The 26,721-nt window shown below is 43.6% G+C and overlaps 1 protein-coding gene and 1 long non-coding RNA gene across 4 annotated transcripts in view; one reads left to right on the top strand and one right to left on the bottom strand.

The window, feature by feature from the left end:
• The window catches only part of LOC310848426, a 49,423-nt gene extending 31,959 nt beyond the window's left edge, over nt 1-17,464 (bottom strand). The window contains exon 1 of the long non-coding RNA XR_014566360.1: nt 17,405-17,464. This is a non-coding gene — a long non-coding RNA (uncharacterized lncRNA). The remainder of the gene's footprint in view (nt 1-17,404) is intronic.
• On the top strand, nt 149-26,721 carry OTULINL (OTU deubiquitinase with linear linkage specificity like). 3 transcript variants are annotated; one of them, XM_083747416.1, is made up of 8 exons: nt 149-955; nt 15,676-15,829; nt 17,450-17,481; nt 17,583-17,674; nt 20,938-21,087; nt 22,021-22,149; nt 23,333-23,605; nt 24,587-26,721. In XM_083747416.1, the coding sequence occupies exons 2-8, from the start codon at nt 15,723-15,725 to the stop codon at nt 24,764-24,766; spliced, it is 963 nt and encodes a 320-aa protein (XP_083603542.1). In that variant the 5' UTR covers nt 149-955; nt 15,676-15,722; the 3' UTR covers nt 24,767-26,721. The 3 variants fall into 3 exon arrangements, with proteins under 3 accessions (XP_083603542.1, XP_083603540.1, XP_083603541.1); XM_083747414.1 differs by lacking the exon at nt 149-955 and adding an exon at nt 9,129-9,280; XM_083747415.1 differs by lacking the exon at nt 149-955 and adding an exon at nt 9,155-9,345.

Genomic DNA, 26,721 nt, shown 5'->3' with positions numbered 1-26,721 from the left:
ATCCCTGCGACGGGGTGAGCTCCCGTTGCTCTGTCCCAGTTTCTGCCAGCTTAGCAGTATGAAAGCACGCCAGTGCAAGTAGATAAACAGGTACCACTGTGGCGGGAGGGTAAGCAGCGTTTCCGCACACTCTGGTTTCTGTCACAGTGTCCCGTTGTGTCAGAAGCGGTTTAGTCATGCTGGCTACATGACCCAGAAAGCTGTCTGTGGGCCAACGCCAGCTCCCTCAGCCTGAAAGCGAGATAAGTGCCGCGACCCCATAGTCACCTTTGACTGGACTTAGCCGTTCAGGGGCCCTTTACCTTTTTTACCTTTACCTTCTAATGCAGAGCAATGGCTTGTGAGAAGCCACCATTTGATGGGATGTATTGGGTGCTTCATACAACCTGTGAAGGCCTCCCTACCTTCCTGAATTAGAATTCCACCTTGGACATAATCGCCCCTATAGACAAGGGCAAGTGCACAGAAGGCTCTTTGAATATTCCTGGTAGAAAAACCTGATGCTGTTAATGGGAATGCAATCTTTTGTACACTGCTTCAATTTAGGACGGATTAAATTGAGCTCTCCTGCAGCCATCACAGAAAAGAGAAGCCTATGTTACGTTCAACTTCTTTTTGTGGTTTGCATCTGGAGAAGTATCTGCACAAACCATGAAATGTTTCTCGAGAAGTTTATCGGAAACGTAACAGGAAGCCTGGGCTCCTCGCTGTTCAGTCTGTAAAGATTATCTGTTTCTGAAAAGGCAGCTTTCTGTGGCAATGAGCAATTGAATTAAAGGGGGGAAAGAATTCTAGCTCGAAAGACCTTTCGCTCAGCTTCCAATTTAGAGGATTTAGAGATGTTTGGAACAGTTGGACAACCAGGATAATGACACGGCAAGTAGAAGATGAGTTGACAAGAGTGAAGATTGTTAGTTCAGCAGAAAAAAAGGGGCGAGTTCCTGGAGCTGAAATGGTGTGTATGTTAAGAACTCTTAAGAATTTTAATCTGTAGCATTTCACAGTTGTTTAGGGACACATTTGCAGGCGAATATTACCATATTTGATGCTAAGGATGGGTATGTAGTCCAGTATTTTGTACATAAGTGTAAAATTTTGGGTGGTGGTTTCTTCCCCCACCCCCAGGCAGAAGCACCATTGGTTATCATACAACACTATTTTTTACTAGCCAAATGAAAGTATTATAAGGCGGTTGAGATGTTTGTTGCTGAGCGCTATCAGTGTTTGCTGGCCAGCCTTGTACTGGCTAAGAAACTCATGTTAAAAGCTAATCACCATAGTGGTATTGAGAGATGGTTTTGTGTATGGATGTATGTGCATGCGTGTTGGGGAGCGAGGATATATTTTGCCTTCTCTTGGTAGTGCAGCTTGAGGTGTTTGGTAAGCCGGAAATAAATTAAAAATTGTTGATGGAAAAGCATTCTTCTCATGTCACTGAGAGCTAGTTTAAAGAGAATCAAGTGGTAAACCCTTTCCTGGCTTTTCCTCATGCCCTGATCCAGCAGCAGGTATGCATGTACCATTTCAGAAGGTACATAGAGGATTTCATGCTTAAAACTCCCCTTGCCAAAAAAATAATAATACAAAAAATACTACCTGCATGTAGAAAATGAGAACACCAAATAAGTATTTGCTAAGCCTTCTCCTTGGTTGGCTGGTTTAGAACATATAAATGCTATCTAAAAACCTAAGCTGTCCCAGCTGCTTCCAGTCAAATTTTTAAAAATGATCATTTTTTAAAAAATGATCATAAAATTATAGAAACTAATACTGCATACAATCCAACATAGTCTAAAAACAGCAGGAGAAAATAAAAACAGGACAGTTAAACTCACAGCAGTCCCAAGCAGTTATTTAAATGCTATTTTAATAGGTGCACTTAGGACTTTCATATCTATGTGGGGGGTGGGTTAGTGAAGTATTACTCTTACCCTGGAGTAAGAGCAAGCTTTACCCCTTGGTCTTTAGTGAGAGCCCTCCCACATTTGCTGCTTCCACCTCAGTGGCAGAAAAGACAGGGCCGTTTGGCACTACAAATAAGACTTTTGGGGAAACCTCCTCCCAAGAGAAGCTCACTAAAAAATTCCCTTTTTCTGCCAAGGCTGTTGAGCCCCTTAGAGTTTATTTTCTTGCAAACAGGAAATTGAGGGCAGATCCTGAATTGCTTTTTTTAAAAATCATTTAAAAAAAAAAAAACTTCTCAAGATGTTGGTTTTGCTTTGCCTCACTGTAAGCCGCAGTGGCAGCCATGTAGGGTAACGTTAATTATAAATCTAGATACATCAATCAGCTGCGCAACGTGTTTGCACCAGCCCTGAAAGCCTCGCCGGCCACCTTTAAATTGCTATTTGATTCCACTGGCAACATCTCATAAAAGCAAAATGTGAGCATGTTGTTCTGTGCAGGAGTTACTTGGAAAATAAATCTTGACCTGGAAGTCTGTGTTTAATTTGTACATTTGAGCTACATAAATTTGCATGTAATGTTTCATAGTGGCTGCCACACTCCAACTTAAGGGAACAGTGGGTTCAGTCTAAAGCAATGCATCTACAATGAGCAACACTTCCATTTTCTGTCTATATCTCCAGTGTCCCAAAAGTTTAACTAGTATCTGGGCCACAGTGACTTGACAGCAAATGATGATACTCAAGTTTCACCAGGCCTGAAACACTTCCGTTAAAGATTTGTCTTGAAAGCTCCCGACAACTGAAGAGATGGCTATTGACAAGAATTGTAATTTCTAGATCTGGCTGTGAAAAACCTTCTAGGCTTTTAACACTGATCAGTACCTGCCCTACTGTGAACTAAGGTGGGATTTTGAGCCACTATTGGAGGCAGCAAGGTAGAAGCCAATGATCTGTGTTGCATCTTACTGGGAAGTTCTTGTGCACTCATTCCAGTGAACTGGAAGAACTGCTTAGGAAAAGCACAGCCAAACTTCCTGATCGTGACAGAAGTGGCAACTGGCTGATCTTCCAGTCTTTCACAGGTGAATATCGGGACGCTCTGACAATTGGAAGTTTCCAGACTCCCTAAGAAGAGACAGTACTCTTTAACCAAAGCTGTGGCAGAGTAGATAGATAGATAATTTATTACGGTCAGAGACTAGCTTATAAAACACACTTGGGGGTACTATCCCAGAAGGAAAACAAACATTTAAAACAATGTACAACAATAAATTTAAAATTTATAAATGCGATAAGCATATAGATACCTAAAACTTTAAGGTACACTACCACAGAAAGATGACCCAGAGTCACCCATGGAACCGAGTTTGGGGGTTTTCTTAACAAACTAGTTTGGGTTGGGGGATGGTCTGTGCCTACAGATTTGTACACATAATCTGGCAACCATCTGGGTGGTCTTATGATCTTTGCCTAACAGGAAAAGGTCAAATTTTTGCTTTTCCGGGAGGTCAGCGAGCCTCACCAGCAGGGGATCAATGGTCTCACTTCGTGCCTCTTCATAAAAGGGACATCTAAAGAACAAGTGCTCTGGGCTTCCTATATCCCCCAATGAACAGGCGCAAAGTCTCTTGAGCATATGCGATTTTTTAAAAGGATCCTTCCAGGATCAGCAAGCGCAGAGCCAAGCTTCTGGCGAGTGTAAAAGCCCTTCTTGCATTTTTGGATACGAGAAAGAAGAGATATGCTGCCGGTGCGGCTATGTCTCTCTAGATTTCTCCAATTTTATAGTCAGGGCACCTTGAGCAGTCCTGTTGTCTCTCGGTGTATATGATTCTTTGCCTGACTGTAGCTTTTGCCTGGCCCAACCCGAGACTTAGAAGGGCTTGAGGGGCAAAACCCAGTTTCTGAAGGGTGTTCAGGACTGCTGTCTGCCAGCCTGACTGGAATTGGTTGCAGAGGATCAGTGGGGCTATTCCTCAGGGGAGCAGAATCAATGTCAGCCATTTATAGATTGATGTTAGGTGGATATAAGCCTCCACTCTCATCATCCCTGTTTCTAGTCTAACCCATGTGTTTGAAACGCATCTGGGGACTTGTAGGAGAGCTCTAAGGAGTTTGCTGTGGCAGAGTATTTTTTAATAATATAGACCTCTGGCGATTCAGAGGTCTATGTGTATGTGCGTGTGTTGATTTTTTAAAAAGCTTGCAATTTGTTTATGGAACAGATGCAAAATATGGCCTTTCCCATAGCAGTACATGTAAAATACTGCATTTCCTGGAAACTAATTTCCATAATCAAATATATAGCACAGGGATGAAGAACATGGTTTCCTCCAGTTCTGTTGAGGCTGTCAACTCCCATCAGTCCCAGCTGGTCTGGGATGATGGCATTTGTAGTCCATCAACATTTGCAGGGCCACAGATTCTCTGCACCTGACACAGTGGCTAACATTTGAACTATCAAGCATTCTATTGTTATGAATTGGGGGGTGGGGGCTAAACCCTAGGAATTAATAAATAGTAGGATTTTGATTATTTTGGATGTGAAGGGATAATAGAAGCTGCAGAGGAATTCCTGGGCTAGCTTTTGCAAAATGACCTGGCCAGGCTAGGGCCATTTAAAGCAAAATACAGGGCCATTGAAGGCCACTGGCAATGCAAGAGAACTGTCCTTCCCCACTGGCTTGAGGTGTGAACAGAGGTAGCAGATTTGGACGGTTGCCAGGATAACTAGGTGTGGAGTCACAGGAAGAGTTTGGGGCTTTTGACAGGAGTCTTGGAATAGCTGGAAAAGGGACAGAACCATTTTGGCTGATGGCAGGTTGGGAGAGATGCTTTGAACTCCAGTGTTGCACCGCTGTGGGGAACAAGCCTCACTTGAGCAGACCATGCTGTAAGATCTGGACATCCTCTATGTATACTAAAGGTGTAAATATGTGTAATTAAAACACATTTCTAAAGGCACGACAGTTCCCACCATGTCTTGATTCTCACAGCAACACAGACCCTTGGTGAGCGCCTGGAATCTTGCCACATGTTACTTCCGGGTTAGCGCGATCGGCTAATGGCGGATTCCCTCCGAGCTCCGGAGGGAATCGGCTCCGCTGGGGACGGGTCCTACCGCGACGGCGACGCGGGGACCCTTAGAAACCGCAGGTGCGGAAGCCTGCGGACTTGGTGACTCGGTGGGCACCTTAAGCGCCCCCCGACCCACGAAGAGCCTTTTTAAAGGCTACGGAGAGGGTACGGAGAGTGGCGTGGTGCTGAGAGTAGACCGCTACTTCAGTGGAGCGAAGCCGCGAGCCATGGCCGGAGAGCGCTGACTTTTTTCCCAGAATTCGGACTCGAAAAGAAATAACCCGTGAGTAGAACGGAATCTGGACTTTAAAATTTATACCTTTGAATTCGGTACAACCGGGGGATGTGCTAAAGGGAAGTCCGCACCCCCCCTACCTACAAACGATCTAAAGCAAGGATCGGAGAACTAAGGTGGAGATTACTGTTTTTTTTTTGGTGTCAGATAAAATATACCTCTATGAATTTGACAGAAGAAGTCTTTGTGCTGGAGAGAAAGTGAGGAATTTTGGAAGCTTTTTGTGTAAACCCCCCCCCCCGAACCCGGGAGCGTCCTGTGTGTGAGCCGGAGGGAAAAAATAAGGAGTTTGACAGCTGTCAAAGGAGCTGTCAAACGGGTGGATAAAGTTAAGAACTTTGTTACTTAATAACTCTCTGAATTAAAAGTGTTGCATTTGAATTGAGGTGGTTGGAAACAACGTAGTTATAAACAACAAAGTAACGGATTGTTGGAAAAGGACTATTAAATAATTGGAATCCCCCTAGGGGGAACTAGAGACATTACAATGGCTGCAGAGGGAAAATTACTGGCAGAGATAGAAAAAATGTTTTTTCTTGTGGGAATCCTGCAAGAGCAGAGTACGGCTATGAACAAAGAACTTATGACCTTGAATTCTAAAACAAACAACTCTGCTGATTGTATAAAGGATTTGACTGATAAAAAATCTGCAGCTGAACCAGAAGTGACATCTGTGGAACTGGTGGTGAGAAAAGAAGGAGCTGGGAAAGTACAGGAAAATATCAAACAGAAGCTTATATTGTCAGGAAATAAAGAAGAAGATCTTCAGATTACAAATCTGCGAAAGATGAGAAAGATGAAGGAGGGAGTCCCTGGAATACCTGCTACACTGGGATTTAAAAGAATAAAGAAATATGATTGGGACTTCCTCTTTGAGTATGGGAGATCAGCTGACCTTTTGCAGCAACTGCTTTTAAGTATCAGGGACGGAAGAAAATTTGATGTGACTGTGATAGAACTCCTTCGAGACCTGAGGACCAACAAAAAGGGATACCAACAAAATCGGCAGAGAGAGACTGACAGAGACTTAAAGGCCTCGGATGTGAGGAATCCGGGCTAGGAACTGTTTTTTGTGGACATTTGCTTGGGAAGGGATGGAAACTGGGGCAGGGAGGGAGGGGAGAATAGAATTTCAAAATTTTATGATTTCTGTATTTGGCCATTATGACATATAACTAATTAATATATAAAGGGAGATTTGTGGAAGGGAAATTAGGTCGACCTTAGAAAAAGGATTAAATCTTTATAAGAGAATTGGATAAGTTAAATGTGGATAAGTAAAATGAGCGAATTTTAAAAATAACAATAATATGTCAAGGATGAGAGACAAGAACCTGCTGAACTAATTATGGGAATTGGGATGTATGAAGAGGGGGTGGGGGGAAGTCAGGGAAAGAGGGTAAAGAAAGTAAGAGTATGAAACTATACATGTTTTGTTTTTGTTTTTGTTTTGTGTGTATAAAATGTGAAAATTTAATAAAAAATTTATTTAAAAAAAATGGAATCTTGCCACGTGTTGAGGGTGGAGTCCAACTTTTGCAACACTATTTTTTCAATAGCTACCAGCCAGATACAAATGCACCCGAGAAGATAGGATATTGCATTGGATAAAATATGAGGTTTCAATGCAACACAAGCTATATAGATGTATATTACAGCCATACAAGGGACACGGGTGGCGCTGTGGGTTAAACCACAGAGCCTAGGACTTGCCGATCAGAAGGTCGGCGGTTCGAATCCCCGCAACGGGGTGATTCCCTGTTGCTTGGTCCCTGCTCTTGCTAACCTAGTAGTTCGAAAGCATGTCAAAGTGCAAGTAGATAAATAGGTACCGCTCCAGCAGGAAGGTAAACGGCGTTTCCATGCGCTGCTCTGGTTTGCCAGAAGCGGCTTAGTCATGCTAGCCATATGACTCGGAAGCTGTACGCCGGCTCCCTCAGCCATAAAGCGAGATGAGACCACAACTGGACCTAATGGTCAGGGGTCTCTTTACCTTTACCTTACAGCCATATAAACTAGAGGCCAATTTCAAATAACATTTCCCACCTCTGAGACTGTTGTTCTTAAATCTCCACCATTCAAAAACCAAGTAGTTTAGGTCATTCTGCATTACTTCTGTGCTGCTTTTTGTGGACTACTGAAGGAAATGGTTTGGCAGTTATTTACTGATGAAAATTATTTGGGCTGCTGTTTGTTTGTTTGTTTGTTTGCTAAATTATCAGCACGTACAATACGCAAGGGGGGTGGGCAGTTGTCCCTCCTGGATTAGCTATCATCTCTGGATTCCCAGATTTCTTAATGAAATTTTTTTTGAAAGCAACTCTTGCCATCGTAGAACCTAAAATAATTGGCAAAATATGCAAGAACTATCATGCCCGTTCATTTTGTAACAAACTAACCTATTTCCTCAAATCAATGTGTTTACCCAACGAATGAAATCATGGTAACAACTGATGTCAGGAAAGCAATTGGCCAAATAATCACTTGAACAAAGAGAAGTTGAGAAGGACACACCCATTGTCCAGAGAAGAAACTTATTGACTCATTTTATAGCCATTTTTGGTCTTCCCTGGTAAAGTAATTGCTGCAATCTAGCTCAAGTGTTATTACGCCACTATCCCCAGCTAAACAGGTGCACAACATAGTCCTGAACCGTAGTCCAGTGTTGCTCTGTGTTCAAATTTGTTTTAGATGGGGCAATCAGGCCTGGCTACTGCTTAGCCTCCAGACCTACCAGAAATGATAGACCTGTTATCTGATGCTAGTCATATTTGGTTATAGTTACAGATAGGTAGCCGTGTTGGTCTGCCATAGTCAAAACAAAATAAAAAAATTCCTTCCAGTAGCACCTTAAAGACCAACTTAGTTAGTTCTTGGTATGAGCTTTCGTGTGCATGCACCCTTCTTCAGGTGGTATCTGAAGAAGTGTGCATGCACACGAAAGCTCATACCAAGAACTAACTTAGTTGGTCTTTAAGGTGCTACTGGAAGGAATTTTTTTATTTTGTTTTGATATTTGGTTATGTATTTGGAGTATTTACTTATTCCTCCACCCTGCAAAAAAGCAAATCCTGGGGATCCCCCATAAGCATATTGCTCAGAGTGGCTCTTTCTGCTATAACTGTAGACTCTAATATAAACTTTTCTTCAGATCAGGCTATGAATTGTTCTAGTGACCGGAATTCTAGTTCTAGTTCAGATCAGGGCTATGAATTGTTCTAGATGGCCGGAATTCATGTAGGCCTTTTTCTGCGGAGCAGGCTGTGTTTTTAGAAGTCTTTGAGCTGTTATGTGCATTTATTCTGAAACTGCTGCAGCAGGAACAAAATAACTTTTGACTGCTAACACCTTAAGGCCCTTCATGGGCTCCTCTTTCTCATCTTGCACAACGTTTTCAGAATGTGGATGTCAAAATAGTACCATGCAGTGCATTTCACAAAACCTAGGCTCGTTATATTTTTTTAAAAGGCTTTTCAACATGCTGTGTCCAGCAGCCTGTCAAACCCAACACAAACATTTTTTTAAACGGAAGGCGGGGCTGGTGAGGTTGCAGTATGGTTTGGATGCAGTGCGCGATTCTGCCTTCACAAAAATTGTGGAATACCTCCCTTCTCATGCCTTCCTTCCAAAACACGGCCAGGACCAATTCAAGAATCAATGGGTCTTTCCTCTCTTGTTTCTCGCTTCCTTGCCCTTACATCTACTTGTAACCTCGCCTTTAAAATGCCCAAGTGCGCTTCGACTCCAGCAGCACCAAGAGAAAGGGAGAAGGGAAAGTGGGCTGTTACTCCGCGAGGGCTTTTCTGGCGATCGGGGCGTCTCTCCTGCCCGGGCCGCCAGCCTCCAGAGGCGTGGCCGGTGTCGCCTTTGTGTCCGCCAGCAGCGGGCGGAGTGAGGGTGCTGTCGCGCCTTCTCCCTTCCTTTCTGCCGCCTCCACTCACCCGCGCCCGCCCTCTGAGTGCGCCGCAGGCAAGAAGAGGCCCGAGCAACTGCGAAGGCGGTAAGGAAAACCAGTCCGCTGTCAGCGGCTCTTCTCCGAGAGCTTCCCCGGAGGCGAGACCCGGGGTGAGGAAGGGGCGCTGGCTGCGCGCAATTACGCAAACAGCGGAAGGCAGCGCTTACTTCTCTCTTTCTGCACTTCCCTTCTCTGTCTGGCGCGCCCAGCTTTTGGGCTTCCTTTCCCCACAAGCAGATGTAGCTGAGGGCCCCGATTCCATACTTCCTCGGCAACTCCCAGCCAAGTCCCCCACTTTTTTTGCTGCCTGACCTGTGCGCTGGGAAAACTCGGGAAGCGCCTGTATTTTTGCCCGCGCGCAAAAGCGCTCCAGGCAGAGACTTTTTACGCGTCGCCTTTGTGTATAGGTGCGCGGTTGAGTTTTGGATAAGGAAGGGGAGGGGTGGGTGCGTTGCTAGGTTTTTATTTTATCAGATTGCATGGGGGAGGGGTGGGAACATTTGCTTGTAGACTCAAGAGCGTTTGGCACTAGGCGTTATGTGCCAAAAATGGAAAATAGGGAAAAGTTCAAGGCCAGAGACATCCTTACTTCTCATACAAGTTGGATGGCTCAGCTGGTTAGAGCCTGGTGCTGATAATGCCAAGGTTGCAGGTTCGATGCCCAAATTGGGCAGCTGCATATTCCTGCATTGCAGGGGGCTGGATCCTCAGGGTCTTTCCTAACTCTTATCATTCTAAGTCGGCAATGAACTACACCTCCTCTTTACAGTAGAAGTTAAGACTTGAGACAGGGGTGAGAGAGAAAAGCAGACTAAAAGGCATTGTGGCTAGAGCATAATCCTCACACATTATATGTGTTGCGTGTGATTGAGGATGCAAATGTCTGTCGTATCCTAATGTGGGTCGTAATTGCTTATTACATTCTTTTGCGCACTCACACTCGCAGGGTAGTGTAGAGCACTGGCTGGCAGCAGAATGGGTACCTGTTATATTTCCGCCCACAAGTAAATAGCAGCTTCAGGGGGTGGTTTTAATTGAGAGGGGAGAGTTAACACTCCCCCCCCATTTCCCAATCCCAATCCCAATCCCGCCCCATGCAGTTGTTTTCAATCCTTAAAAAAAATGTGGGAGATCTCATTCACAGATATTCTACATCACATCTGAATTGGCCTGAAAGAAAGAGCTGTATATTAGGAAGCTGTTTGCTCAAATTCATCACTATTGTTAGATTATCATTTTGGAATTCATCGCGGTAAGCCTCAAAACTCAAGTTTTGCTCAGAGCTCTTGTGTGGCAGTGGGATAGAGTGCCAACCAACCAGAAAAACAGGCTAGCCCCTCATTGGTTTTATGTTATCGCTCTGTCAACAGTCAGCCACCATTCCGTGGCACACTCATGCTTAGCCTTCATTGCTTTGGTTTGGAGTCCCCCTTTTAGGGTACTTTTTCCATAAAAGTTTTTAGTATGCCTAGAAACCTTGAAGGTTGCCCCAAACCTGCCTGAAACTTCCCTCTTGTGTGTGGCTAGTAGGATTTTGACTACATGAGGATCCACACTTGGATAATTGAGTTTGCTATTAGTACAGTGGTACCTCGGGTTATGCTTCAGGTTACAGACTCCGCTAACCCAGAAATATTACCTCGGGTTGAGAACTTTGCTTCAGGATGAGAACAGAAATCGTGCTCTGGCGGCACGGCGGCAGCAGGAGGCCCCATTAGCTAAAGTGGTTAAGAACGGACCTCTGGAACGAATTAAGTACTTAACCTGAGTTACCACTGTATACAATAAGCCAGCAACTTATGTGGGAGTTACGTTCCAGGGATCGTGCCTTAAGCCAAAAATTGTGTATAGTCAAAACCTATTGGGTTCAATGGCTGGTGGGATTGCCAACATCATTTTTCACAGAACCTCACCACTTTTTTTAAAAAAATTTTTTTATCAAGGGTGTAAAGCTGAATGCACACAAATTAAATGTGCATATGTTACAGGCTTATTGTAAATGAGGATGTAGCTACAGTGGTACCTCGGGTTACATACGCTTCAGGTTACATACGCTTCCGGTTACACACTCCGCTAACACAGAAATATTACCTCAGGTTAAGAACTTTGCTTCAGGATAAGAACAGAAATCGGGCTCCGGCGGCGTGGCAACAGTGGGAGGCCCCATTAGCTAAAGTGGTGCTTCAGGTTAAGAAGAGTTTCAGTTTAAGAATGGACCTCCAGAACGAATTAAGTACTTAACCCGAGGTACCACTGTACTTTATACCACTGCCAATGCCTGGGCTGTCTACTCTGGCAGTGGCTCTCCAGGGTACCATTCAAGTCTGCACCCTCCACCCGATCCTTTAGCTGAGTATTGATCTGGGACCTTCTATATAAACAGCGTGACCTCTGTCACTCTAAGCAACAACCATTTCCCCAAAGAGATTCTGCAGAACTGTGCCTCGATACTATCAGTTCTGTGTTATGCTGCTGTCACACAGTGGAAGAACTCAGAGTTTCCAAAATAAGGTTAAGGTTGTTTGTTTACAAAACACCTTAAAATAAAACGGTAGTTTTCAATGCAGTAGAGGTTGTCGCTTTGAACTTGCCTTGCCATATGCCAGACCCAGGGGTAGCCATTGTGTTGGGTTATTAACTCCCATCATCCCTGACAACTGTTCGTGTTGCAGTTGACAACATCTGGAGGAAACCACACTGGCTCTCCATGTCCTATGCAATAAACGTTTATACAGTGGTACCTCGGGTTACATACACTTCAGGTTACAGACGCTTCCGGTTACAGACTCTGCTAACCCAGAAATATTACCTCGGGTTAAGAACTTTGCTTCAGGATGAGAACAGAAATCGTGCAGCAGCGGTGCAGTGGCAGCGGGAGGCCCCATTAGCTAAAGTGGTGCTTCAGGTTAAGAACAGTTTCAGGTTAACAACAGACCTCAAGAACGAATTAAGTTCTTAATCCGAGGTACCACTGTAGATGCTTCTGGCACAGGGACATTCCACACAGGATCAGCCCATGCAATTGAAGAAGAGCTACAGAATATTGCAAGTTTGAGTGCTGGAGCAGAAAATCAGCCTCAAGGGCAAGAAGTGGGGGGGATATCGAGCCCCTAATATGAAACAGCTGCAGGATTTTTAACAGACTTTTAGTGGGCACCTTATAGAAGCCTTTAAAGAAAAGAAGTGAGCTTGGGTGTGGCATGCAAATGCTCAGTCAAAATAGGCAGGCTTTTGTAGTTTCTGTTCCTCCCTTCTGAAATATCAGAATCCAAAGTCCAGGCTTTCTAGACCGCTCCCTTTCTGACAGGTGTACCTAAAGCACCTCAGTCCTGTGCATATCCCTCAAAGACAGAGATAGGGAACCTGCGGCACTCCCATTGTGATTGGACAACAGCTCCCATAGTACTTGGATATTGACTGTGTTAGTTGGGGCTGATAGGAGTTGGGAGGGCCACAGGTCCCCCCCCCCATAGGAACCAACTCCTAGAGGCCATTGTCTCTTCACCCACCCCCAATAAAATATTTGAGGGGGCTGCGCCCCCCCCAGGTTGATTGGCACTGACATTCAGGTGGTATGTGTGCACACCATGTCTTGTGATCAATTATGTACCAATATTTTTTTCATGTTACCGTATTTTTCACTCTATAGGACGCACTTTTCCCTCTCCAAATATGAAGGGGAAATGTGTGTGCATCCTATGAAGCGAATGCAGGCTTTCGCTGAAGCCTGGAGAGCGAGAGGGGTTGGTGCGCACTGACCCCTCTCGCTCTCCAGGCTTCAGGCAGCTATCCGCAAGCCTTCGGAGCGCTCCAAAGGCTTGCGGACAGCAGCCTGAAGCCCGGCGAGCGCTGTGCCAACTCCCGCTGCGCTCGACGGGCTTCAGGCAGCTATCCGCAAGCCTTCTGAGCGCGGTGCGCAATCTTGCCGCCGCTCCTGGACTGGGGGGGTGAATAAATTCCCCCCTTTATTTCCCCCCCTAAAAACTAGGTGCACCCTATGGTCCGGTGAGCCCTATGGAGCGAAAAATACGGTAGTGCCCCTGCTTCCCACCACAGCTCAAAGATAAGGCCTCTTCTGAAAGCCTGAAAGGCAATGCATATATTTTTAACCCGATTTATCAACCTCAACACATTACACACAGTTTGAAATTTAGGGACTCCCCAGACATCCTTTCTATTCTACACTCATAGTGATTTGTGTTCGTGATGATGTTAGAGTCATTATACATGATCCTGCCATTTGAGCCTTCAAAAATTTCGGAACGGGCATACTACATTTCCAATCAGTGCATGCCCTATGAAACCCTGGGGACTTTTCATATGACAAACGTTCTGGTGTTTTGCTAGGGTTTTGTCCTGCTTTCACTGCACTACAGAGAAAGAGGACCTCCATCCAGACAGAAACCAAGTGGTAACATTGGGGAAGTGTCGCAGGACAACTAATAAAGCAGAATGGGTGTGTGGACAGTCCAGTATGAGTCCACCCTTAATGCACCAGGACTGCATCAATAAAGACGCCCTGATTTGAATGGTTTACTTCTGCTTTGCCAAGTTAATGAGGCAAGGGAAATGCCGTATCTCTTTGGAAGAGCACATGCCTTGCATTCAAATGTCTGAAACCCTAGAGAGCTGTGGTCCATCCGTGTAATGAGCTAAATGAACCAATGGCAAAACTTTGCATAAAGAAACTGTAAGACTTATTTTGGCAAGGTGTGCTTTTGTCGCCCTATATTTAGACAACTGTTTTATAAGCAGGCAGCTATCAGATGATGCTGCTTTTTGGAACATTAGCAACCAAGACAGGCATTTGCATCCAGCAATTACAATTTACAAAGCAATTTACAAAGGTAAATGTAGGTATTTTTTTTTTCTTCTATCAGGTACAAGCTGACCTTCTGCACTGATGCCAGCAGCGAAGCAAACTTACCGAGGGGAAACATGGTTATTTAAAGTAACCCCTCGATTTTTTTTAGAGTGCCTGTCTTAAAGCCGGAGGTCATTTCTCAGGAAATGGAAGGGCAAAGGGGCTAGAATGAAATGTTTAGAGATGATGATGATGAGCTTCCTTTCTGATTTTGAGTTACCTGGAAGTGATGGGAGGCAGGGGAAGCAACCAGATGAGCTTCTCACAGCCTTTAAACATTCCACACTAGCAACTGTCTCCAATTTGACCTTTCAGCTGAAATGCCTGATGGTGGTCATGGGGAGACCTAAAATGTGAGATCTGAGAAAAGCAGAGCTAAGGAAGTCCTTTCCCAAAAAGAGGCCAACACTAGGCTTGCTACCTTCATTGCACAATGGTTCACAGAATCAGAACTGTAGGATTGGAGGGGAAGCCAAAGGTCATCTAAGTGCAACCCCTTGCAAATACAGGAATCTCTGCTAAAGCATCTGTAACAGATGGCCATCCAACCACTGCTTTGAAACCTCCAAGGAAGGAGTCCACCACCTTCCGAGAGACGGTTGCCCTGTTGCAAGCCGTTTCTCAACCTTGTGGTCAGTCTTTTAGCTGGTTGACTTATTTCAGTTTCGTGACTTCTCTGTCACAGGTACAGGCTTCTTTTTCCACTTTTTGTTTACAAAATGGCATGAACTGCCAACAGTAAATCGAAAGATTTCCTTTGCACCATTTTTCTTTTCTTTTCTTATAAAAAGGGGACTGGGAAAATCTGAACAGGGTCCCTGATCTGTAAATACTGCTTCTGTTTTCCTGACTGCCTGATGTTTCATTAGGGCCGGCAAGACAGAGTTGTTCCACCAGGCCTTTGGTCAGGGCACAGCCTGACTCCCTCCTCTGGCAACCTGCACAGAATTTTGCTTAATCGGTTGCCATCAATTTGATTTTAATTAATTTTTATAATGAAATATTTTTAGAATGTGTGATTATTTGACTGTTTGATTATTTGATTGTTGTTAGCCGCCCTGAGCCCGGCTTCGGCTGGGGAGGGCGGGATATAAATAAAATTTATTATTATTATTATTATTATTATTATTATTAGTTACGAATGTGTCATTAATATGGTGGGGCAGGGCACCGGGGTCCATTGCTATGTGCTTTCTAGGAAGAAGTGAGGGTATGCTGTTGTATGGTAGGGGACTCTGAAATGGTTGTACCATTGCATTGATAATACAGTAATACTTCTGCAAATGTCCACCCTGTCGACCGTCCATTTCGGCGAACGTCCATGGCAAACCCGGAAGTACCAGAACGGATTACTTCCAGGTTTGCTGCTCACGCATGTGCAGAAGCGCTAAATGGCTCCACGCGCATGCGCAGAGCGGTGCTTTGTCTAGCATCCGGGGTTCCGGAACAGATCCCAGACTCTCAACAAGGTACCACTGTAGTGCTGAGAAATTAATAAACTTTACATTTTAGAAGAATTACTTTGTCAATATATAAAAACAATGAAGGTTAATAATTCTTTTTTTCCTGTTTTTAGGATAGAATGATGTACCCTCTTAGATCAGAGCTGCCAATCACCCCTACATGTTGCAAGCTGTAAAGGGACAGTTTGCATTAACCATGACTCTTCTTGCTACTGCTCTGTGGTATTGCAGGCAACTCTATACATATATTGCTCATTTGCTAAAATGGTAGGTGTGATGGAGTAATTTTTCCTCTGAAGTGCCACTGGCCCATGGTTAAAGTCAATGGGTGGGAGGGAAAGCACAACCAATGGTCAGTGCAGCCAGATATTATGGTGGGCAGAGTTTGCAGGATTGCATAGTTTTCCTCTGTGTCATCCCACCCCATTGCTTTTCTATCTCTCATGTGTGCACGCGCATAGAACCATGGAATTGTAGAGTATTATTTAGACCAGGGATATCCAACAGGTTGATCGCGATCTACCTATCGATTGCAGGGCGTCCCTGGTTGATTGTGGTCAATCGCATGATCCTTATTGATTGCACACACCACCCTGCAAAAACTTTGGTCAATACAATGGGTAAATCACTGCCTGTTGTTTTTTTAGCGGGAGCCGATCACAGTCTCTTGGAAGTTGGACATCCCTGATCTAGACAACCCCATGCAATGCAGCTGCCCCCTACATGCACATACATACAAACACACACAGAAAGAGGAGACAATTACCAATTGGAGCAGTCTGGAAAGCAAGAAGTTGGGTGTGCAGTGTCCAGAGATTCAGATGACGCGGAGGGCTGCATAAGTAGGTTTTTCCAGCCCAGCATTAGAACCAAGTAACAGCCTTGCTAAAACAGATCATGAGTCCTTCTGGTCTAAGGTATCTCTGGAAGCTTCTAAGGTTTGGTATTCAGAGGTACAAGACGGACCAACATTGTAGCATGGATTGATGCTGTTCAGCAGTCCAGCTACTCTGCTCCATTTGATTTCCCTCTCAGCTTTCCCTCTATTTTTTAAATACCGTAGTTTTCTGTGTATTAGATGCCCCCATGTATAAGATGCCCCCTGTTTTGGGGGACTAAAATTTAAGAAAGTGGGGGGGGGGAGGGCACGGAGTGTTGAGATTTTTTTTGGGGGGGTTACCCAGGGTTGTTGAGATTTTTTTAGGGGGAATTGCCGAAAATCGCTCACCCACATGCAGGGCACTTCCTTTTGTCTGTCCCCTCGCTGGAAGAAGCTGTCAATTGCCTGCCCAATTGCCACATCTTCAGCAAATCAACACCAGCCATTGACGCATCAACCAATAACACGCCCAATAGTCACAGCAGCAACCAATCAAACATCCACCCTATGCACTACCCATGTATAAGACGACCTCCACCTTTTAGCGTAATTTTTTAAGAAAAAAACCTAGTCTTATACACATGGAAAAGTACAGTACTTCTGCAAATATCAAAATTCCCCCTGCCCCAACCTCTAGTGAGCTGCCATTTTGGGTATATAAACAATGGTCCTCACAGCCTGGATATTTGAAATAGAGAGCATTGGGCAGCCTGAATAGCAGTAGCAGAAAATTCCACATGGAGATTCCATTTTGCCATCAGGGCAAATACTTCTTTATAGCACTTAGATGGGCCGTCTAAGCTAGTGGCCATTTACCATATCTTGTGGTAGCGAACTATATTTGTTTTTGCGTTACACAATGAAGTGCTTCCTTCAGTCATTCACAAATCTCCTGCTCACCAGCTTCCAACAGTATAAATTATTATTATTATTATTATTATTATTATTATTATTAAACTTACTTGATGCAGACTTTCTGACTACTGTTCTTGTTGTTTGGCTTTCAGGTGGAGCAGATACCTGCAGAGAAAATTCACAAGTAATATATGCTGTACTGTGTTAATGTTCTTTTTTGGGGGGGAAATTCATATAATCTTAAACAGATTCATTTTATTAACTGGTACCTGCACTTATACTTAGATAACCAAGGTGTTTCAGCTGAAGCTGATTTGCTTGGCTACTGTGCAAAAGAATGGAAAGAAGAAACAGAGCAGGCCAAACACATGAGAAAGGTAAGACTAAGAATGTGAGGGGTGAGATACTAATACGGAAATGGACACACTGCATGGATGGCTGAGCTAAGTTCAGCTTGCTTGTTTGGCCTTTGGTTTTGTATATTTTTAACACAGAATCTCTGCTAAATGCCGAGATATCAAGATGAGTTTGGGCATCTGCATACATAGGCGCCGACTCCATGGGGCCTGAGGGGGCCCGAGCCCCCTCAAAAATTTGTTTGGGGGGGCTCCGCTCCCCCAATAATTTAAGAAAATTATATTACTGCTGCGAAGAGGTGGGAGGGAGAGGAGGCCCCTTGGGAGGAGCTGGCAGGTGCTGGGGCGGCAGCGCCGGGCGGGGGCCGAGGGGTGGGCGCCCCCCTGCGCGGGCATCGCCTCGCCGCCGCCGCGGGTTTGGCTCGGCCGCCGGCCGAGGGGAAGCGCCAAAAAAGGCCAGGATCCAGGCCCGCCCCGCTCTCCTTATTTGGTGCCCGGTTCCGGCTCCCGGGTGGCCTCCTCCCACCCGCTCTCGCTACCAGTGGAAAGAGAGACAGAGGTGCAGCGGAACCCGCAGCCTTTGCAGGCGCCGCCTGGCCGGGGGAGGGGAGCGCGGAGGAGCCCCGCGGGCCTGGGCCCGGCCAGCCGAGCCCTCCCGAATTGCGCCCCGCAGCCAGGATCTTGTGGCGAGGACCCCGGTATGGGCCCCCCCCAATATTTTTTATAAGTCGGCGCCCCTGCCTGCATACAGAACACAATTCCCTGTTGCAAATTAAAATTTCAGCTTGACTGACCCCTGTGCCATTTTCAAAGCAGGGAGGAAATTATCATCTATTTATTAAGTTTTCTGTATATACTGGCCTTTCATTCGAGGATCACAAGGCAATTTACAGTGTAAAGACACAGAAATATGTAACTTAATAAGAAATGAAGCAATACCCCCCCAGTTTAAAAGGCCACAGGTTGTTTAATTAGCCAAAGCTCTGGGGGAAGACGAAACATTTTCACCTGGTGCCTTAAGATATGTAATGCCAGGTGAGCCTCCCTGGGTTGCACATTCCACAAGAGGGGAGCCAGCACAGAAAAGGCCCAGTCTCATGTTGCCACCCTACAGACTTCTCATGGAGGAGGCACACAAAGAAGGGCCTCAGATTATGATCGCTGGGTCTGGATCAGTTCATATGTGGGGAGGCGATCCTTGGGGTAATATACTGCAATGCAGTATCTGCCTTGAAATTTGAAATATCACAACGTTGGCATGCAAATTCAAGACAGAGTGAGTGTGGTTCGATTCAATTGTAATCAGTGGCTTAGTTTTAAAAGAACACATCTCCGACTCATGCCTGCACCCCTTGCTTGGAGGAGGAGATCGAAACCTTCCACTTTTGAAGAAAAGATGGGGTTCTGTTACATCCACATTTGAGAAACCGTGCTTAGTTTAAAGGAACCAGGGTCATACTGGTTTCAGATTTGTTAATGAACCAGGTAGACTAAATCACAGGTTCCCACATAACTAGAAACTGGGATTTGGTCAAAAGGTGACGATTTCAGTCCTCCCCCCTTAGATGCAGAGGAGAGGGGAGCAAAGACTGTGCAAACATACAACTTGTTGCAGCTTGTTCTCCTATGAAACCAAAGTTCAAAATCCAGCTCAGCCCTCTCCCACATCAATAGACTTTCAAAGACTGCATGAAAGATGCAAGCTGCACTACAGTGTCTCCCTTGAGCGCATAGATTAAGCAATAACATCGAGCACATCCATTCGCAACGTAATTCCAGTTCATTCCTTACAGCCATTTTCAAAGGGGAGCAAAGGCGCAAAATAGATCGTAATGTACTATCCATGACAAGGTCTCCACCTCAAAAAAAAAAAGAGGTGCTTCATCTAGTAGTACATAGGTTTATAATAAATAAAGCAGAACTCCAACTTAAAAAGCTTCCAAAACATGTGATTTTTGCTGTTGTTGTTACTAGCTAGTTTTCTACTGGTTTATGGCCTTGCCTTGCTTGCTGTCTGCCTGCTTCACCTGTAGCACGTAAAGAGGTTTGTTGCCCAAGGCTAGGATATATTAAAATTAGGCTTCAAGGTGCTACAGTGGTACCTTGGTTCTCAAACACCGAAAACCCAGAAGTAAGTGTTCCGGTTTTCAAATGTTTTGGGGAAGCTGAACATCCAATGTGGCCGTCGGCTATTGTTTCTGGGCGCCTGCACCAATCAGAAACTGTGCCTTGGTTTTCGAACATTTCGGAAGTCAAACGGATTAAGTTTGGCGCTTTTGTTTTTACTATTTATTTTGCATTTTTGTTTTGGAATTTTGGGGGGGGTTAATTTGTTTTTGTGACTGTGTGGAACCCAGTTCAGCTACTGATTGATTTGATTGTGTGACTGCGGAAATGGATAAAAGCCCCCCATCCAAACAATGACTATCATCAGTGCAAGTAAGGAAAAATAATAATTAATTTTTTTATCACCCACAATACTGTCTTATTTATTTTATAGTACAGTACATTGATTATTGCTTTCATTTTATGGATCAATGGTCTCATTAGATAGTAAAATTCATGTTAAATTGCTATTTTAGGGTGTGTGTTTTTAAAAAAGGCTGGAACAGATTAATCCGTTTTGCATTACTTTCTATGGGAAAGCGCGCCTTGGTTTTGGAACGCTTTCGTTTTGGAACAGACTTCCAGAACAGATTAAGTTTGAGAATCAAGGTACCACTGTACTTTATTTAGTCCCTGAATAATTGGTATCCCCGATGTGAACATGGCTGTCTAATGGTTAGTTCCCATATATCACATTGCAGTGAAGGAGACAGAACACAGGAGAAGGAAAATGAAACGTTCTCAGTGTCTGGAATCTTGGCCATTCAGGTATTAGAAAATTTGATAAGGTGTGCTCCCCCCCCCCCCCCCCACTAATTAACATGGTGCACAATCCATTGGGGAAGCTCTCTTCACAAGATTCACCGAAAATGTGGTGGTCTTGTGTGAGATAACAACTGGGCTGCTGCACAGCTCCCATTTGCTTAATTGAGAATTGAATTGGAGGAATTTCTTCCCATGGGTTGCGTTCCAGTGGTCAGCTCTGACTGCCACCCATTCGGCTGCTCTTGCTGATACCCAAAATTTAGCCTCTGACCTTACCTCATGCAGAGCTGCTTGTGGTGTTCTCCTTTAGAATGGTCCTCGATCAACTGCTCCAGCCGATCATTTGTCCCCATCCAAAATTCAGGAAATACCATTCCTTGTTAATTTGGTATTTTCTCTCTTTTTCTTTTAAGGCTTATGAAGAGTTGTTTTGGAGACACCATGTGAAATATGTACGGCAGGTCAGGGGAGATAACTACTGTGTGCTGAGAGCTGTGTTGTTCCAGATTTTCAGCCAAGGTATTCCTCTTCCATCGTGGACAAAAGCAACAGATGTCCTAAAGGTACATCCTGAAACAAATGATTATATGCAAAGTGAATGATTTTCTAGTATATTAGTTCATTTCCAAGCACAATTCAAAGTGTTGGTGCTGACCTTCTAAGCCCTAAACAGCCTCAGCTCAAGTATACCTGAAGGAGCATCTCAACCCCGTCATTCAGCCCGGATGCTAAGGTCTAACTCCGAGGGCCTTCTGGCGGTTCCCTCACTGTGAGAAGTGAGGTTACAGGGAACTCGGTAGTGGCACCCGCCCTGTGGAACGCCATCCCATCAAATGTCCAGGAAATAAACAACTATCTAACTTTTAGAAGACATTTGAAGGCAGCCCTGTTAAGGGAAGTTTTTAATGTATGTTGTTTTATTGTGTTTATAATATTCTGTTGAGAGCCGCCCATAGTGGCTGGGGAAACCCAGTCAAATGGACACACACACAGTGGTACCTCGGGTTAGGTACTTAATTTGTTCCGGAGGTCCGTTCTTAACCTGAAACTGTTCTTAACCTGAAGCAGCACTTTAGCTAATGGGGCCTCCTGCTGCTGCCGCGCCGCTGGAGCATGATTTCTGTTCTCATCCTAAAGCAAAGTTCTTAACCCGAGGTATTATTTCTGGGTTAGCGGAGTCTGTAACCTGAAGTATATGTAACCCGAGGTACCACTCTGTGTGTGTGTGTACATATATTATTATTGTTGTTGTTGTTGTTGTTGTTGTTGTTGTAGTATACATAGTTCTTCCCCTTTCTGTTTTATCCTCACAACAATCCTGTGAGGTAGGTCAGGCTGAAATCAACTAGCGAGCATTATTGGCGAGTTGGGATTTCAATCCCGGGTCTTCCAGGTCCCAATCTGACACTGTACCCAATGCACCATGCTTTCATTCAGCCTGAAATCCTAAAATTCCCATTGAACTCCTCTATTGGCTATGTTCTCTTCTATTTCAGCTCCCGGAGAAACTTCTTTATTCGCAAGGCTGCAACTGGATCCAGCAATATAGTTTTGGATCAGAACAGTACACAGGCTCCAATACATTGGGAAAACTGCGTAGATGTATTGAAACATTGAGAAGTCAGGTGAGTGGGAAGGTATTAGCAGGATGGATGGATTGCCCATTGTCGCTATAAACTATGCTATGGATGAAATATTAGGGCCACAACCTTACATAGCAAGCTGCCATATACCATATTAGCCCACTGGTCTATGTAACCCACCCAGTAATGTCTACACTGACTAGCAACAGCTCTTCAGGATATCAAACAGTGTTTTCTCCAAGCGCAAACTGGAGGCGATTGGGATTTGACCTGGGATCCTCATACAAAGCACATGTCCTACCGCTGAGCAAATGGGAAGGAGACAATTGAGGCGCAAGGAGGCAGAACATTCAATTAGTTTAATCTGTAGATCAGTTAACAGACGCTCTAGTCAACTAATTAGTGGGGGTAATCTAATTGGAGACGGTACATTTAATATTACAGGCCTGCAAAATAGAATTAAAATACACTTTTTGATGGGATGGGGAGTGGAGTTATTCTTACTACTTCATAGTTACTGAAGGAAACGTCTACACCTTTTTACAGAACCATAGTATCTCAAAAAGGCACCGCATTGAGTTTTCAGTGATGTGCAGATTTATTGAACCGATGTGGTTTTAAAAAGCGGGGGATTAAGTGCATCAAATAAAGGCTTGTCTCAAAGGGTACAGTTTGTTATTAAAGCTTGATAGCCCACCTTTAAGGACAACTACTCAGAGCAGTGAATGGCTGAGAGCTGAGTGGCTGAACCACAGGCGTTTCAAGCTCCCTTTTACACCTGTGGATCACCATTATCTGTGTGCAAGTGGGACCTGTAACAAAATCTTGCAAGGTACAAAATATTTACAGTGTTCCTGCACAAGTCTTCCACAGTATTTCTCCTCACAATTTTATTTTCTTTACTTCCACAGCCAGTTGGCATTCCATGACCACCAATCACCTCAGTCCTCACTGGGCCATTTTGGGATTTATTTACTTTTTTGCCACCTTAATAGTATGTTCTTGTTTTGGTATTCCTTGGGCTTCACTCAGCTTGCTGGTGCCTTATTCCTACTCTTAGTGCCATTTTGGACCAGAATTCAGAGAATTTGAGTTTGCTGTTAGTATATACAATATTAAATACTTAGCTAAAAATAAAACTGCTACTTGCTATTTAACTGTTTTATTCCTCAAGCTAACTTTTTGCCCCCACCTCTTCTGCTTTTTGTTGTTCTGTGCGTTATAGTGGACGGAAGTCAGTAGTATTAAAGACCAATATGAAAGAGGGAACTTGTGCAACGCCCTTTTTGCTGACGAAAGTTTGGAGCACAAACTGTACGAGGCCATAAAATTCATCATGCTCTACCAAGTAATAGAAGCCTACGAATGCTTGAACAACAAGCAAGAGTGCATCCCAAGTTTTTTTAACCAGCTTTTTGTACGTGATACTTCCTTGGACCCTTTGAGCTACATGATGAATCATCTGAATGCCATAGGGGAGAGAAGAGGCCTCGATCAGGTAAATATGAGCTGGAAAAACTAAATCCAATGATTCTGTAGTATTCAAGAAAAGCTTCAAATACTGCAGTACTTGGATGTGTTCATGAGGTTAATGCATCTTTGTCTACATCAAGAAAACAAATAATAAGGCAAGCTGTGTGCAGTAAAAAAAACAAAAAAAAAGATTTTTTTCTTCAAGAGACAACCTGAATTGTGCTTCTGCCTCCTCTATCTCTACTAGTCACAAGGAAGGGACAATAAATATATGGGCCCTGAAGCTTCATCTCCTGAGCAGTGGAAACCTTATTTGGCCATATTTATTTTATCTGAGATTTCACAAGACATCTCCCATGCACTTTCAAGCCTATCTTATTTGGCACATGGATTAGTAACTGTTTTCTAAAATGAAGGAGCTCATTTTCTTTCTTAAGAAATTGAATTCTACTCTTGCTAGTTATCTGAAACATATATCTCCATCTCAGGAAAGCTTACAGAAGCTAACAACAGAGTTAGAAAACCATAAATTAACAGTTTAAATCACCCCTTGCAAGGAAATAAAAGAATATAGCAGCATTTTTAAATGAAGTCCAGAGACAGTTAAAGCTACTTCAATAAAACAGCAATTTACAACCCTAATGGAATCTCACCAAACCTTCTTACAATGCTTATCATTCACATACACGTTTTTTCTCACATCAGATTTAAATTTCCAGAGGTATATCAGTCAGTTTCATGAGGTTTAGTAGATATTCCAGATATAGAATGCCACCCTACATGTCACAAATAGAAAAAAAAAAAGGCTTGGGGTCACTCATCATGAAACTTCTATTCATGGGTTCCCATTTGTTTTTATATGGTACTTTTCTACACTGCCTTTAAATGTCTGAGTTACATCTTTTAATTGCTGACATGACTCCAAATCAATGTCATGTTCACACTCAACAATCTCAATTTATTATGGTTTGTTAGTGTGTAATTCTCATTCTTTTCTGCTTAACAGGTCGAACTGTTTCTCCTTGGGCATTCTCTTGAAGTCAAGATAACCGTTTACAGGTTGTGCAAGTTTAATTCAGCCGTTTCCCAAGAAAGCTACACAGACGTGTATCAGAGGGACTGGCCAGAAGTCTTTCTTCTGACTGAAGATGACCGTCACTATCACATCCCTATTATCAGGATGTAAATTTCTAATTTCTGGGGATGCTGTCAGAACTGCCTGCCATCGGATCCCCCTGCTGAAGAACCATAAAATATCCAAACTTTTTTTTAAGAGTGACTCTAATGCCCGGCTTAAAACTATGATCCAGGCCATTTCTCAGCTTAAGCTGCCTCACAAGTTGTGAGGGTAACATGTTATAAGCCCATATATTTCACTCTCAAGGTCCCACCAGCAGCATATGCCTATTGATAAACATCTTTGGTAATGGCACAAATTGGATGTGAGGGCCAGTTCACACAATATTGGTTTTGTGTGCTTTTTAAGATCAGATCACATTGGGTGTATCACATAGACTTGTAAACTAATAGCCATTCCTTTTCCCCAAGGAACTAGCTCTGTGAGGGAAGTGGGAATTTGACACATAATTCTCAACAATATCACCCACTTAAAATTTGCAGGGAAATCATATAGTGGCATTGGTGTAAAGCCGGTATTAAGTTGGTAATGTAAATGGGCGCTGTGAGGCTATGATCTATGGACAGCTCAGTTTTACTTATATCAATCAGTATCGATTGATAACTATACAATCTCCAGGGTGGCCAATCTTGCTTATTTAACAGAAATAAGGCCCTGCATTGGGATTGCTGAAAGCAATAGTATATCAAGTCCTTCAGAAACATCACAGTATTGTTTAAAGCCACTTACTTGCTTTGCAGTTAAAGGACCTTGTTATACATCCTATTGTAAAAAATAAAGGGGGGGGGGCAGTTACCATTGACTATACTTTGAATCTTGTCTCCTTAGCAACCAAAAGTGTTTGCACATGTATTTTCCACATTTACACCGTTCATTCTGTGCGAAATAGTCCACGTGCAACAATTACATTGGCTCACAAAAATATGGCAGACAGATGTGGGGTTGCCATCTGACAATAAAGAAGTTGGGAAGAGCCATTTGTGTTAACTCTGCTCAAGCACATCACTTCCACTGCCTATAGCTGACCCAGAATGCCATGGGATTTGATAGGTCATTACTGCCAGGATGGTTATGTTGTAGTAGTTTTGAATAGGATGCCTTAGAATATCCTATGTGGTAGAATTCAGAGCATTGCATTCAGCCGTCATCAGAGCTGTGCATATGTTCCACATTCTGTGCCAAGAAAAGGAAAAGCCTGCCACCTAAGTAAATTTGCATAGTTCTGTGATTTGCACTGTAGTGCATACTTTTTTCTGGTTTTGCCTGCCATTTAGAAAGCCAAAGAGTTGTGCAAGGCACTGCTGCCATATCGGTAGCCAATGGAAATCTTATTAAACTGCCCCGGTGACTGCCAAAATCTCACCTGCAAACTTTCAACATACATTCATAGCCATAAGGATTAGTAACCTACTCTTTATTATTCTTATTACTTTGAAAAAGCTGAGATTCTCATACTGCTGAATTATCCAATCAATGCCCCTTTTTGCACTCCTTGCACTCATATGGAGTCGCAACATATGCAGAGCCTAGGCCGTATTCTTTTTTAGAAAGAGTAATTGTGACTATCTCAAAGTAATCACTGCAGTACCCTATTCCTCTCAAAATGTACTTAAATATTTTCAACTTGCATTTTTGGTGAAAATGTTAAGCCTCTGGCTTTGTAATACTGAACAGATTTCATATTGATTCATTTCTTTGAAGAATGGTTTGTAAATCACTTGTGATCTTTACATCAGTGTTGTTTAATCTTCCTAAGAACAGATCATATTAAGCACTGTGTGCTTTTGGTAGCAGAAGCTAAATTCGTTCCGTGTTGTAGAACAAATTTCTCTTTCCAGTTTGTGTATATATGCGTTGCGCAAAACCGTAATATCAAAATGAGTTGAAGAGTATTGTAAGTAAGTTCTGGGAGTTGTGTTGATTTGATGTCTTCTGTGACTTTGCAAACTTCAAAACAAATCTAGAACCCTCTACTTGCTTAAATAAATATATTTATTACTACA

Source organism: Podarcis gaigeae (genome assembly GCF_964106915.1).
Source record: "Podarcis gaigeae genome assembly, chromosome: 7".
Classification (NCBI taxonomy): Eukaryota; Metazoa; Chordata; class Lepidosauria; order Squamata; family Lacertidae; genus Podarcis; species Podarcis gaigeae.
Note: the sequence above shows the minus strand (reverse complement) of the source record. Positions and strands in the feature narration are given on the sequence as shown.

Excerpts from the sequence above, each read along its gene's own strand:
- OTULINL (XM_083747416.1), top strand. The coding sequence starts at position 15,723 with ATGTTGCAAGCTGTAAAGGGACAGTTTGCATTAACCATGACTCTTCTT. Across the intron at positions 15,830-17,449 it reads ATTGCTCATTTGCTAAAATG|GTGGAGCAGATACCTGCAGA; the intron begins GTAGGTGTGATG and ends TTTGGCTTTCAG. Across the intron at positions 23,606-24,586 it reads AGAGAAGAGGCCTCGATCAG|GTCGAACTGTTTCTCCTTGG; the intron begins GTAAATATGAGC and ends TCTGCTTAACAG.